Source organism: Musa acuminata, chromosome BXJ3-6, assembly GCF_036884655.1.
Source record: "Musa acuminata AAA Group cultivar baxijiao chromosome BXJ3-6, Cavendish_Baxijiao_AAA, whole genome shotgun sequence".
Taxonomy (NCBI): Eukaryota; Viridiplantae; Streptophyta; class Magnoliopsida; order Zingiberales; family Musaceae; genus Musa; species Musa acuminata.
This window is the reverse complement of record NC_088354.1, coordinates 34,112,412-34,125,752: the sequence shown is the minus strand read 5'-3', so window position 1 is coordinate 34,125,752 and position 13,341 is coordinate 34,112,412. Positions and strand designations below refer to the sequence as shown.

General features: G+C 41.8%; 2 protein-coding genes and 1 long non-coding RNA gene across 3 annotated transcripts; 1 reads left to right on the top strand and 2 right to left on the bottom strand.

Annotated features, from left to right (window-relative positions):
* Positions 1 to 5,350: 5,350 nt before the first annotated feature.
* LOC135640161 (protein SPEAR1-like) lies at positions 5,351 to 6,564 on the top strand. Its single transcript, XM_065154349.1, has 4 exons — positions 5,351 to 5,646; positions 5,776 to 5,859; positions 6,007 to 6,074; positions 6,152 to 6,564. Exons 1-4 carry the CDS (start codon positions 5,446 to 5,448, stop codon positions 6,369 to 6,371), a joined length of 573 nt encoding a protein of 190 aa, XP_065010421.1. The 5' UTR covers positions 5,351 to 5,445; the 3' UTR covers positions 6,372 to 6,564.
* Positions 6,565 to 8,496: 1,932 nt separating this feature from the next.
* On the bottom strand, positions 8,497 to 9,240 carry LOC135640663 (uncharacterized). The gene is made up of 2 exons (XR_010497435.1): positions 9,132 to 9,240; positions 8,497 to 9,057 (listed from the first exon to the last, which is right to left on the bottom strand). It is a non-coding gene; the product is annotated as an uncharacterized LOC135640663 (long non-coding RNA).
* A 1,811-nt stretch (positions 9,241 to 11,051) lies between these two features.
* On the bottom strand, positions 11,052 to 12,911 carry LOC103989159 (E3 ubiquitin-protein ligase ATL42). The gene has a single exon (XM_009407941.3). It carries the CDS (start codon positions 12,589 to 12,591, stop codon positions 11,233 to 11,235), a length of 1,359 nt encoding a protein of 452 aa, XP_009406216.2. The 5' UTR covers positions 12,592 to 12,911; the 3' UTR covers positions 11,052 to 11,232.
* Between the last annotated feature and the right edge of the window lie 430 nt (positions 12,912 to 13,341).

The window sequence follows — 13,341 nt, the reverse complement described above, 5'->3', positions numbered from 1 at the left end:
GCTTGCATTACCAAGTGGTGTAAGTGGAATTGGGATTAGAACAGTACTTTCATAGGAAGGAAGACTAATTACAATTTTTTTTTTTTTTAGTGAGAAGCTAGTGAAGTATGCCAAAAGTGTCCTACTTATTAACAAGAGTTGTATGCTATAATACAAGCTTTATAGAATTAGAAATATCACTTAATCTGTTTATAATATATTCAAACTGTGAAGCCCTAAGGTATTTCAAGAACTAGAAACACTTAAACAAGATGCATGCAAGATAAGCTTCCTACATAGAGCAATTTGCCTATGTAATCAAACACAAGTCACTTCTAATCATGTTGCTGATGCTTTGAGTAAAAGAGCAACTTTACTGGTTTCTTTAAGTAATAAAAGTATAGGGTTTAAATGCCGGAAGGATTTGTATGCTGAAAACGAGGACTTCAGAGATGTCTGGGAGAAGTATTTGATAAGGTAACCTACGGGTGATTTTCATATCCATGATATTTACTTATTCAAAGAAAATAAATTATGCATTCCAAGAATGTCTTTATAAAAAAATATTATTCAATATTTATATGGAGGAGAACTTAGTGAACCTTTGGAGCGAGACAAAACAATAGCAAGGAGCCAGTCACAAAATATTGGTTTTGTAAGAAAATATTCGACTTGTTAAACTGCAAGGAGCTGGTCACAAAATATTGGTTTATATAAGTTTCAAAACATAAGATATTCAGGGGAAGTTATATATGGATTTTGTATTAAAATTGTCAAGAACTCCGAGGGAGTTGATTATGTGTTTGTGGTTTTGGATCGGTTCTCCAAGATGGCTCATTTCATATCATATCAAAAGACTTCATATATGATATATATTATTAAGTTATTCTTTTAAGAAGTCATGCGCCTATATGGGATACTAAAATCAATCACTTTTGATAGAGATTTTGAATTTCTAACTCATATTTGGTTGACTTTGTAGAAAAGATTTGATGCAAGTTTGAAGTTTGGCGGCATAACTCACCCACAAATTAATGGTCAGACGAAGGTAACTAATAGAACTCTGGAAAACTTGATTCATCACATTTGTGGTGACAAACTAAGACAATGAGATTTTACACTTGTACAAGCTAAATTTACCTATAACAACACAAGTCGTAGATCTATTATAGTATCATCATTCTTTGTTATTTACAAAAAAGTGTCGAAACATGTTCTGAATTTCGTTCACCTATCAAAGACTCATGGAATGAATGTAGTAGTTAATAACATGGTCGAGCAAGTATAATTAACCCAAGCTAAAGCGAAGAAGAAGTTGGAAGCTACTAATACTAAATACAAGGAAGCAATTAATAAGCACAAAAGAAAGAAAGTGTTCAAGAAAAAAGATATGATTATGATATATTTGTAAAAAGAGAAATTTCTCCTACATCATAAAGAAGAAGTATTGTCCTACATCATAAAGAAAATCAATAGTAATACATATGTAATTGATTTACCAAATGACTCGGGGATCTCAAAGACATTCAATGTTGCATAATTATATGACTATTTTCCAAAAAAGAATCCAGTGTATCCAAACATAAAATCTAGAACACATTTTTCTTTCCGAGATTAATGTGGAACAGAATATTTTCAAAGAGTCTAAAGTTACCCTATTATCATTTTTATTTTATTTGTTTCAATTATCTCGTATTATTAAGTTTTATATTTCTTTCAATTATCCCCCTAAAACTAATATAAATAAAGGTCTCTTCTATTCGTATAGAACTAAAGATATTCTTTATTATATAGAGTTAATTTATTTCTCATTTTTTTTATAAAATGAATTTATAAGAATCTTTTCTAATAATATTTTTTATTTTTAATTTCTTTCTACATCAAATAGTCCAATCTGACCGCTAGCTTATTTACTTCCCTCTTTAATAGCGATCGATGAAATGGGCCAAGCCGAAACATCGGTGGTAGAGGAATGCGGCCACTCCACCCACCACCCTTGTTATTATAGTCAGTTGCTACAAAGATAGAGCCATCTTTGGAGGACACAAACTCTCCAATTTATCTAAGAGGAATTGGATCACCATATCAAATTGTTTATACATGATGGAGCACGTTATCCACGTTCACAGTTTAATATTGCTTTAGTAACCTTCAAGCGAAGGACTCCACACCTTCAACACCATGAGACTCCCCCATCTCTGTTGATGAACACTTGCCTCCATCTGTGCATTGTCTATCAAAAGCATGCGTACAACAGTGATACTTATTGCTTTATTCTATTTGATAATGCCATGATAATTTATTACTCCTACATCTTTCTCTTTCTCTCTCTCTCTCTCTAGTGGACATTAAATTATAAGGCAGATGAACATTTCGTACATGTTTGTTTTCCCTTCGACACGTAACTCGAAGAAAACCCTAATCGTCAACAAGTAATTGAAACGGCTTATCATGACATTCACCTATCAATAGATATGACTCGAAGGATTAGTCTCCTTGTAAGTCTATTAGTGATCATTTTAGGTGCCCTCTTTATGATGGGACCATGATGTTGACAGGGAATCGTGCTCCTCGAGTCTTCCACAAGTTGGCAAAAAATGGAAGGTTTCCAAAGTCGATGAAAATTATACTCCTCAGAGTAGTTTAGTTGTAGTTTTGACTGTTGATCACGATTTAATCTGAATCAGAATGGAATCAGTCGGATGATTTGTCGGTTTCAAATCGAACTAGAACCATCGCTAGGCTCTAAGCAATTCAATTCCAGTTTCTAGATTTAGAAAATGAGATTATTATTTGTAATATTTTTTTATTATTTACAATCTCATTTTAAAAAATTTTGATACTTGTAAACTATCCTTTGTAAATTGAGGTAAATATCATCTTCTTCCTCCTCCCTTTCTCTTTTCTTGTCTTGGTCGTCCTCTTTTTTTTCTTCTTTTCTTCAATCTTCTTCTTCCGTTAAGGATGAGATCGAGAGGTGACAGGAAAAGAGAAGAACACAATCGAGTGGCGTCAATTTCAACGACCTGAGAATGAAATAAAGGATTACAAAAAAAGAATGAAGAATACAATCAATAATTTTGATATTATAAATAGTAAAATAACACACACACATGAATAATAAGGGAATTATCAGTAGTAAAAAGTGGGCTATAAATAATAAACCTTTTTGGAAAACTTGAATCATTGGTTGCGAAACTAATGGTTCATAAACTAGATCTAGTGATTCCAAAACTCACGGTTCAAGAACTAGAATTGACGATTCCGGAATCGATGATTTATGAATTGGAATCGATGGTTCTAGTTTCAACTGTTGATTTCATAGTAGTTTTAAATCATTTTTAATGATTCAAAAATAAATTTATAACTTTTTATATTTTAAATTATTTTTAGTTAAAAGTAATAAAAATTGAATGGTTCGACTTGGAACTAAAATCCAAAATTTTGGGAACCGTGGTAAAGATTAGGTTGTAGCATGTCGCGGGTGTAAGGAACTCGTGGCACTGACTCAACTACAACATCGAGTCTGGCTCGAGAGAGGAGGAGGAGGTCGAGGTGCACCCATGCCCCCCCCATCGCATGATCTGATGGTATCGCGTTAGGATGCTCATATCGTAGTCCAACAAGTTAGTGATCAGCAAAGGTTGAGCAAATTATTATTATTTGTGATCTCCTTTCCCACTCCAAAAGACGTCTCTTCATTGGCAAGATAAGACAGGACAACTTCACAAGGCCAAAACACCCATACGACGAATGGTATGCGATTGAGTCGTATGTTACGTAGTAGACATTTGCATGCGAGAGGGTTTTTATCCGTTTAGAATAAGCTCGACATGGTTCCATTCGATTGGATTGAGACACTAAGATAATTAATTATATGGTCTTCCAAGATCGATCGAGGCTGGAGAGGGAGCAACATCACTTATTCCCATCATTCCTCGTCCCACAATAATAAAGAAACGCCAATAATTTCATAAAGGAACACACTTATTCTCCTTTCTTTTATTCTTTTCTACAAAGTGCTACATGAGCTTTTAGTCTATACAAACGGAGGAAGATGCCTTGTTTGCTCGACAAGCTCGTAAGCCATTGTTAATATTTCCATTACGTCTCGTGAGATATAATATTCTTTTAGATATGGATCAAATGAGGACCGTAACGTAGCCATCCAAGTGAGTTTATGTATGTGAATTGTTTATGCACTAGGAAGGATTACGACCTCAAACTCTACGCTTAAGTGGGAAAGGATCATAACGGTGATAAACATGGATGGATGGAGATACCAATTTTTATTAACTTAATTTTTTGCCCCATCAAAAATTATCTTTTTCTCATGATAGAGCACAAGACACCTTTTTAATTAAGCAAAGGTGCAGGTAATGTTGTGTGGCACCTCCGTGGCCAAGGGCACAAGCGATGACCCTCATCGTCCTCACATGAGTAAGGGCGTATTGTACAGCACCTCCGTAGGGTGAAGGTTAGGGGTCCAACGGGATCTAATGAGAATTGTCTAACCTCATCGATGCGGTCTCATCACACTCCTTGTCATTAGCCATAGGGCGGGGGGAGGTGCGGGGAGTGGTTCACCCTCGTGGCCAGCAACAACGATGAGAGTTAGCGGGCGAAACGATCATGTATGAGGCAGAGACACAACCAATGATGGTGTAGGCAGAGATACGATTAGGGTTAGGTAGAAATTTTTTTAAATGACAAGAGTAAAATCATCTTTTTCACGTAACTCGAAGTGCTCGGTGAGAAATTTTGAAACTTAAAAACTATTTTCGAGAATTTATTCAACTACAAATAAGTAGGAAAATAAATTTATGCAAAATGTGAATGTTATACACACATATATTCTTGATAAGATTTCCCATCGACATTAAAAGAACTGTTCCGATGATAGAAGATTAGATCATTAGAAGAAGGCAGGTGGAACAGGATCAAGTCAACCCCATATCGCCCGGACCTCGTCGTTCGTGCATCAGATTTCGAGACTAACCCAAACCACGATGAGATTCTCTCCACATGACATGCTTCGTGGAGCGACGAAGGAAAGAATTCACTATAATGTTTTGTACATCATTTTTCTAATACTATTGCATTAGAACAGACATGTTAAAGAAAACTGAAGTACATCTTTCTTGTGATTGGGTTTGGATACGAGCATTCTTTAGGTGATCATGCTACTACGGTCTCAGGATAAAATACTTGCTTGACCACACAATTAATGCACGCCAAAAGCAAATAAGATCTCCCCAAATCCACATAAATATAAACCAGCAATGCATTCACTGCTTTCAGGGAACAGCACACCCTTTAAATGGCTGTTGGCAACCCATCTTTTTCAATGCTTAGTATTCTATTTCTCCGTCGCTGTCTGCTCTTCCTTTTCCTCCTCTCTTCTTTCTCTCCTTCTTCCTCTTCCTCTCCCAGCCGCTTGGTGTAGGTGTGGAAAGGTGAGGAGAGATGGAGAGCAAACGATTTAGATTTGGCTTCGGAAGTGGGAGTTCGGGTGGCTCGAGGAAGGGAAGGAAGAGTAGCTCGAAGAGACCAAAGCAACCCCAGAGAGGACTCGGGGTGGCTCAGCTGGAGAAGATCCGATTACAAAGCCAGATGAACGGATACGTTTCTGCGTTTGACTTCTCATTCCCCAGTGATCTCAACATGGTCTTTCCCTCTCTCCATCTCCATCTCCATCCATGTATATGTGTTGTTCTTTCTCCAGAGTTTGTGTAGCTTCGATTTGCATATACAGCTTCTCACATGCAGATCATCTTCATGGCTTGTCTCATGCAGGAAGATTCGAAAGTAAAAGCGGCAGCTCCATCATCTCCCTCATCATCAGGATCGCCAACGCTTGCACTGCATCCAAACATGACAGTACGTCAAACTCGAGTTTCCACGATGAAGTAGCACAGATTTAAGTAAAAGCCACGATTTAAAGAAGATGTTCATCAGCATCAATAACTCAGAATCTGTCATGCATATGTTCATGAGCATCGATAACTCTTGTTGTTGTAATTGTAGGTGGGACATGGAAACAATGACAAAAGATGCTTGAACTATGTCGAACACTGGTCTGATGCTTCAGCAAGGTAATCTTGCTATAGAGTTTTCATCACTAAAGAGATCTCATCGTCTCTCAACTACATATTCATGGCATCAATAACAGATCACAATTGAATGAAGCGAGTATCTATCCATACCATTACCACGCACATCCTGTGGCACTGCCGCTCTTCCGACAATCCATCGAGGATGCATTCACTGCACAGGACTCAGCACAGAAGAGGAGACGGCATGATCGAAGCCTCTCTTTGGGTTCAATTGGCCAAATTTCTGACCCAAACCAGACACAAGAACTAGATTTGGAGCTTAAACTATCACTCTAAATTCTTGCAATACGGACCTCCTTAAGGATATTTTTGTGAAGTTGCCGTAGTTTCGGAGGTTATTAAGAACATTTATGTATATTCTGCAGGAAAGAAACTGCAATGAACTCCAGAAAATGCACAAGCAGATGCTAATTCCATGTAGTAGTAGTAGTAGTCTTACATGATAGTGCATGAGAATGTCTTATTCTAACTTCATATAAAGTGCCATAATCTGAAACACAGATCTGATGTAATGGTACGGGATGAATCTTTCTGCTGGAATAGGAGAAGCTTTCTCTGTGCGTCTTTGTTTGGCAGCAGATGCTTTTGGTTGCATAATGAAGAGAGGCCAGCCAGAGAGGAGAGGATTCAACTCAGGGGCGAAGTATCTCAGGATACAAAGGTGACACTTGTAGGGTTTTAGGTCATGTTGTAAGTAAATTTCCTGATAATTTACATCTTGACAAGAGATATAACCTTGATCGCTTGATCAGCATTTCATGCTGAGGTCTCTCTCAACCACAAGCATTGGTTCGTCGGACTTGGCTTCTTGATTTATTTGGTGCAACAGGTATGTGTTGTTGATAGTGTGCCTCTCTCTCCCTCGCACACAAACACATCTATTTTGATACCTTATGGGTGGTTTGTTTGAATAATCCAACTTAGTTTTTATGCACAACATTAGGCATTTAAGATGAAGTCCAGCAAATTACTACAAGTTGCCTCTATTAGACCTTCAAAAGTTCCCTTTATTAATATAAACGATAGAATAAAGACTAAGAAAAAATAGAGTAGATCTATAAGCTTCTTTTGTATATCATATCCGCGTCCCATATAATTATAGGCAAAAACTTATAATAAGTAACTAAGAAAACATAAGAGTAGACATGTAATATAAGTAACTAAGAAAACATAAGAGTTCGATATGTAATATAAGTAACTAAGAAAACATAAAAGTAGATATGTAATCTTCTCGTAGCCAATTGAAGATTTAGAATAAGTAATTAGAAAATTTTCTCTCATCTAATCTTAGATTTTCATTGTATTGACTGATAGCCATGTTCAAAATCTAATCAGATATATAATATATCTTACTTAATTAAATAAAATTACGTAATCTAACAAAGAGTTTATATTGTGAAGAAAGATTGAAAGTAATAATAAAATATTATATTAATTAATTCATTTATTGTTTTTCCTCATAGTAATTTTGGTTGTTTGTAGAATTCATTTGATATATTACACTATACTTCTGTGCATGATTAAAATGTGTATTTTCCAGTGGAAGGTGTTCAACGAAGAGGATCGATAATATGGAGAGAATTTATAGTGTTATTATTCATGTAGATATAAGGATTATGGTTTCTCCATGATCTCTTATTTTGTGCTATTCCGATTAGAAGTATATGTTTTCAAGAAGAATATAATTGTTAGTGTTATTATTCATATAGATATAAGGATTATGATTTCTCCATGATCTATTATTTTGTGTTATTCGGATTAGAAGTATATCTTTTCAAGAAGAATATACTTGTTTTCCTCAAAATCAATCCTATAGATGACTTTCAAGCCTAAGATAGAAGCAAATCGATTTGACCTAAAACATCGATAATTTGTTAGGGCTGTTCGACCGATATAGATCTAGATAGTTGTTGTTGAACTATGACTCTTAAGATGGTGGATGAACACCTACATAGTGGATTTATGTGTGCGAAAAGAGAAAAAAAAACTATTTATAGTCTAGAGATTTCTAATGGTTTCCGATTAAGACGATTGGAGTAATTAGTAAAGGGTCTTGATGATGTGTCCTACACCGCTAAGGTGACGGTTCTATAGTACTATTAATCTCTAGAATAGTGATTTGATCATTGAGATGACATAATTGCTATCGAGATGATCGCGGTGACAATTGCGGATGATGGAACATAGGACGGTTGTGACAGCTGAAGTGGCATAACCGCTATTAGATATCCGATGATGCAACAGGTAGTGTCACTTGTGCCGTGTCCACGTATGTAATGGTAATGGTGACGAAGCTGATTCCTACCTTTTGGTTGCCGGTAATGATCCTTCAATTATCCGTTGATCATCATGTTGCAAACTCCAGTGCATTGGATTAATCCGAAACAAGCACAGAGACAGATCAAGGAACCATATTTTTCTCAGGATAGATAACATAAAGCTACATTTGGTCCAATTGCAATGCATTGGAATCCTGCAGTGCAGGGTTTATTCCTCTGTTGTTTCCATCCTACAAGCGACACGCTCTGCTTTCCTCTCCAACTCCTTGAGAACCTTCACAACCTCGCCCAACACCGCCCCAGGTTCATCTGATTCTTCCATGCCCACCATTGCAGCCAACACCTCAATCTTCTGCCTTACAGTCTCCACGTGAAGAAGGTCGGTAACGGAGTCGCCGTCGTCATCCTCGGCCTCCTCGGAACCCTCCTCCGGTTGTTCGCGATGATAGCATGTCCCAGCGTTCGACACCGCACTTAATTCTCCTTCAGAATCCTCATCAGCAACTGCGGAGCCTTTTGCCGAGTCGAAGGCAGCATCATGGGAGCGAGATCGAGCTGGTCTTGCTTGTACCGGTGCATCAACGCTTGAAACCCTTGCGTCATCGAGATCGAAGGAGGTCAAGGTGGAGTCAGAAAGATCGAATAAGGCATGTGTAGCTGATGCCGGTTCCATGATCATACGACTGCAAGCAAAGACGAGAAAGAAATAGTTAGAGAGCCAAGACTCTTCGGAAAGGAATTAAATCTTTGCTCTTACGTTTCGAGACGGACATTTAGGAATTCAGATTGATGTTTAATGGCTTACGTAACGCATTGCTGATAGGATGGCTGCCATTTACCTTAATCTGTGGAGAACAAAATTCTAATGGACTATATGAGTTGGAGAAGAGAGGGATGGACGGGGACACACGCTGAGGTCCTATATATATTTGGTGATGTAGTACTACGACAGTGTTGAGCGTGCTGCTAGTTGACATCCAAATGGAAGCCCAACCAGCATCTCCAGAAAACATGTTCCCCGTTTAAGGGGCTTTCCTCTTTGCCCTGCCCTTTTTGTTTCTCTCACTCCCTCTGTTTCCAATGTAGGGCGTCCTGACAACAGGAAGGGAGTGGCCATGAACGGGTGAAGCGCAGGGTCTGCTCTGGTGGCCGCGGGCACTCCAGTGGCTGAGCGCTACGTGCCTCCATGCTGATACCTCTTCTGCTACCTGATGATTACGAGTGTCTGCTGCGAATGGTGCAGTTGGCTGGGTTTCAGAGGGCGGGCCCGACGCAGAAGCCAAGCGGGGCGCACGCACGCGCGGGCGGAGGAGACAACAGGCGAGCGAGACGCACGCACGCAGGCACGCGACGCCGCTTTCTACAGAGTGCGCGCCGGGGAACTCGAAGTGACGCGTCGCTCGCGTGCATGACATCGGACAAGAGCCGACGGCGGGCGTCGTACGTGTGTTCGCCGTCCTGTTGAACCCAAGTCAAAAAGGCGGCGTGTGCTTCCCTTCGCTTTTATCCCCACAGCGCAGTAGCCGATTAGGACAGCGAGAAAGCAACATAGCAGAAGACCGTAGGCGCTCGGGCTCATGCAAAGCGCAGGCGACACTCACTTGTCCGGCTTCCTCGCTCGACCAGGCAACCCGTGTTGGGCTCGTCTTGATTGGGCCACTCAGCACAGCGTTCCGTTGTCTGTTTGTTGGGTTGATAGATAGAGGATATCGACACTCCTGGATTTCCGCGAGTTGTAGCGATCACCAGTTGACTTCTTATGGCCTTGATTTCTGGGAAGTCAGCATCTTTCTGTCGGAGGCCAATTGTGGCTAAAAACGTTTCATGACGCAAATCATTTATGAAAAGTCAGTCTTCGATTGGGCAAGTCAGTTCAAACCTACAACACACCGGTATTACCGGTCAAATACCGAATCCAATAACATGTAGGTTACGGTACCTATCGAGCAAGTCGTCTTCGGAAGTGTGGTATAGAGACAGTTTGCATTAAACAATAGCCTCGTCACATACATGCAAAGCCGAGCTGCACAAAGTCAAGCCACTCAAGGAGAAAAGATCTTTAGTTACTATTCATGAACACCATCTTTGTCGCCATGGATCGTGTGGACGTCTGAGCACGCAGTTCTGGGGATCCACGTTTCCTCATCAACCATAGATGTGCACTTTTTCTCTCTCTTTTGTTACATTATATACAATGAAGAACTGGTGGAGGATTAGAATGGGGAAGAAGAGAGCTCTGTCTGCGTCACGGGGAGATGGTGGATTGGATCCTCTGTTGTAGCGGACAACGAAGCATATCTCATCCATCACGCCTGCAGGCCACCATTGATTTAAGAAGCTTTGTTCTTGGCATCTTTTAGTGTCACCAAGTCGCTGCAGACTTCAACTGCTCCAACCAAAACGTATTGGGATAGGCTACAAGCCTTCCTCGTCTCCGTTACCGACCGAGGAGCAAAAGGCCAGGAAACACGTAAGTTGGGGAGGGGGTGATGACAGAGGGCTCGCCGAGGACGTGTGATTGATGGCAACGCGCTGCAAGTTGTTTCTTACGTTACTAATTGCTCGTCTCTACCGAGCTCTTATCCCAAATACAGACACTTGATGGTTGATGTCCGAGAAGAAGTCAGCGACATGTGCTCCTGCGTCGGAGACATGAATTTGTGTTGATCATCTATGCTAGTATAACATATATGTTTATCTTTTGATCCGATTGCTACAAGGTTTGCTTATTTTCTCAGACAGAGAGACTCAGAGATCTGTGATGAGGGAGACAAATGGGAACAAGGTGTGTGTATGTGTTTGTCGCTATCTTTAACCAAAACCAGAGAGAATCCAGTCGATCTTGATGCTAAGATTGGCTACACCAGTGGCGACCTCTTCTCCCTTCCGGCGAACCACTGAACGGTCCGCTTCGCGATCGGCAGCCACAGCCTCCTCACCTTTTCATCTTCGTTCTCATCTGTCGTGCCGATGCTGCCGGGATCTTTGACCTGCCTGAACCTCGATAAGTTTGTGATCTCCGACATTGTTCTGTTGCCCGACGAAATCAGAGCTCTCGAATTGGTATTGTTTAGATTGGCGTCGTGAGCAGAATTCGAGGACATGCTCGGGAGCGCCGTCGAACAGCTCTTGTTCAGCTGGCTGGCTTTGATCTCGAGCAGTCTCTTCTTCTCCATCTCTTCCTTGATCTTGAGCACCTTCTCATCGACCGAAGCTTTTCCCTCTGATGAGCCCCCACTGATCCTTGCAGCGCCAGTTGGCTCCACGTTCCAGTACACATCTGCCAACGTCTTCCCAGATAGCATTTCGGAGTTCAACGCAATCAAGTCGGACGAGTTCACGTCGCTCCACCGGCTCTTGAACACGACGTCGGAGACGATGATCTTGTGCTTGAACTTGTGGAAGAACCGGCCTCCGTCGGCGCCTTCTTCGAGCATCGGCAAGTCCTGATCCTTCTTGTCCTTGGTGACCTTGTCGGTCTTCCGGAAGCTACTGCCGATGCCGAATCTCGAGAAACCGCGGGGATCGCCGTCGTCGTTGGGCTGTCGCTCCACGAACAGCTCGAGGTCGCGGCCGCTGGTCTCGAGCCGGTCGGAGGGGAACAGGAAGCGGGAGCTGGTGGAGTACTTGAAGAGGGCGGCGTCATCGGCCTCCACCTTGCACCGGCACAGGGGGCAGCTGGAGTGCGCCTCGAGCCAGCGGTCGACGCAGCCGACGTGGAACGCGTGCTTGCACTTGGGAAGCAAGCGGAGGACGTCGGCGTCGTCGAACCTGGACAGGCAGACGGAGCATTCGAGGCCGTCGCGGACGCCGCGCAGCGACGAGAAGCTGAAGAACGGGAGGGACTCGATGACGGTCTTGTCGATGCCAGAGAAGCGGTGCTGGGGCAGAATTAACCTTCCGTGGCCAGCGGCGTCGGCGCCGAGGGAGTCGGGTTCGGGGGCGGCGGCGGATCGGCAGAACTTGGCGTATACGAGGAGGAGCAAGGTGAGGGAGAACATGAACGTGAATATGCCGATCACGATCCCGACGCTGGGGCGAAAGGACACCGCCACGTTGGACGGCGTCCAGGTGTCGCTATCGGTTTGCTGGGCGGCGACGACAGCGGCGGAGAAGAAGAAACAGATGAAGGAAACATCGCAAGTGTTGAAAGGCATGGCAAGGGGAGGAGTTGCGTGAGCCAAAGGGAAGCTTAGAGTTGGATCCAAGGTTGGCATGGAAGCATTTGGGAGGGCGTTTTGGCTTGCCGGGGGTGGTGATGTTGCTGTTCTCCTTATGCCTGCGTCAGTGCTTTGTGCAGCGGGGGGAGAGGCTTTGGTCTCTCTGTCTCTCGTCTCTTTGTAACGTGGATGATTTGTCCTTTAGCTCCAGTGTTGCGTCTTCTCCTCCTGTTTGTTGGATCCGGTCCTCTGCAAGATGACCGTCCATCGGGTAGGATGCTGCCTTAATATTCGTACGAGTCTGTGATGTACATCGATACAGGCTTGGACGGAGGAGGAATCGGACAGGAGAGAAGTCGACGGACATGGTTTTTATTTGTGCTGCGAACAAAAGAATAAGTAGTTGTTCCTGCTGTTACCATATAAAAAAAATTAGTAGAGAGTCATGAATCAGAAACTTGGAGAAAGTATTTGTTTGATGAGGAACTAACTGCATATATGTAGAAATATATATATATGGTAAGTTGCTGCAATGTTTGTAATGTGCAAAGCACATGGGGTGGGTGACTTGTAGCAGGGAATAGACTACATGTAGGGGAATCAGCTTGTAGAAGTAGACCTAGTCTCTGGAAGATTTCCCACAGGTCCCACTTGTGGCATCCAATACAAATTGTTCATTCAAGGGAGCAATTTAGATGTATTATAGACAATGGGAGACCACAACACGTTACCTAATGCACTCAAGGCATATATACTTGCCCAAGAAACAGACAATCTTTCCATGACAGGTTCCGCACATGGAACCAA

What these genes read in the sequence shown, in the direction of transcription:
- LOC135640161 (XM_065154349.1), top strand. Translation starts at nt 5,446, where the DNA reads ATGGAGAGCAAACGATTTAGATTTGGCTTCGGAAGTGGGAGTTCGGGT. An exon ending in CACTGCATCCAAACATGACA is followed by an intron (nt 5,860 to 6,006) that starts GTACGTCAAACT and finishes TTGTAATTGTAG; the next exon opens with GTGGGACATGGAAACAATGA. An exon ending in TGGTCTGATGCTTCAGCAAG is followed by an intron (nt 6,075 to 6,151) that starts GTAATCTTGCTA and finishes CATCAATAACAG; the next exon opens with ATCACAATTGAATGAAGCGA.
- LOC103989159 (XM_009407941.3), bottom strand. Translation starts at nt 12,591, where the DNA reads ATGCCAACCTTGGATCCAACTCTAAGCTTCCCTTTGGCTCACGCAACT.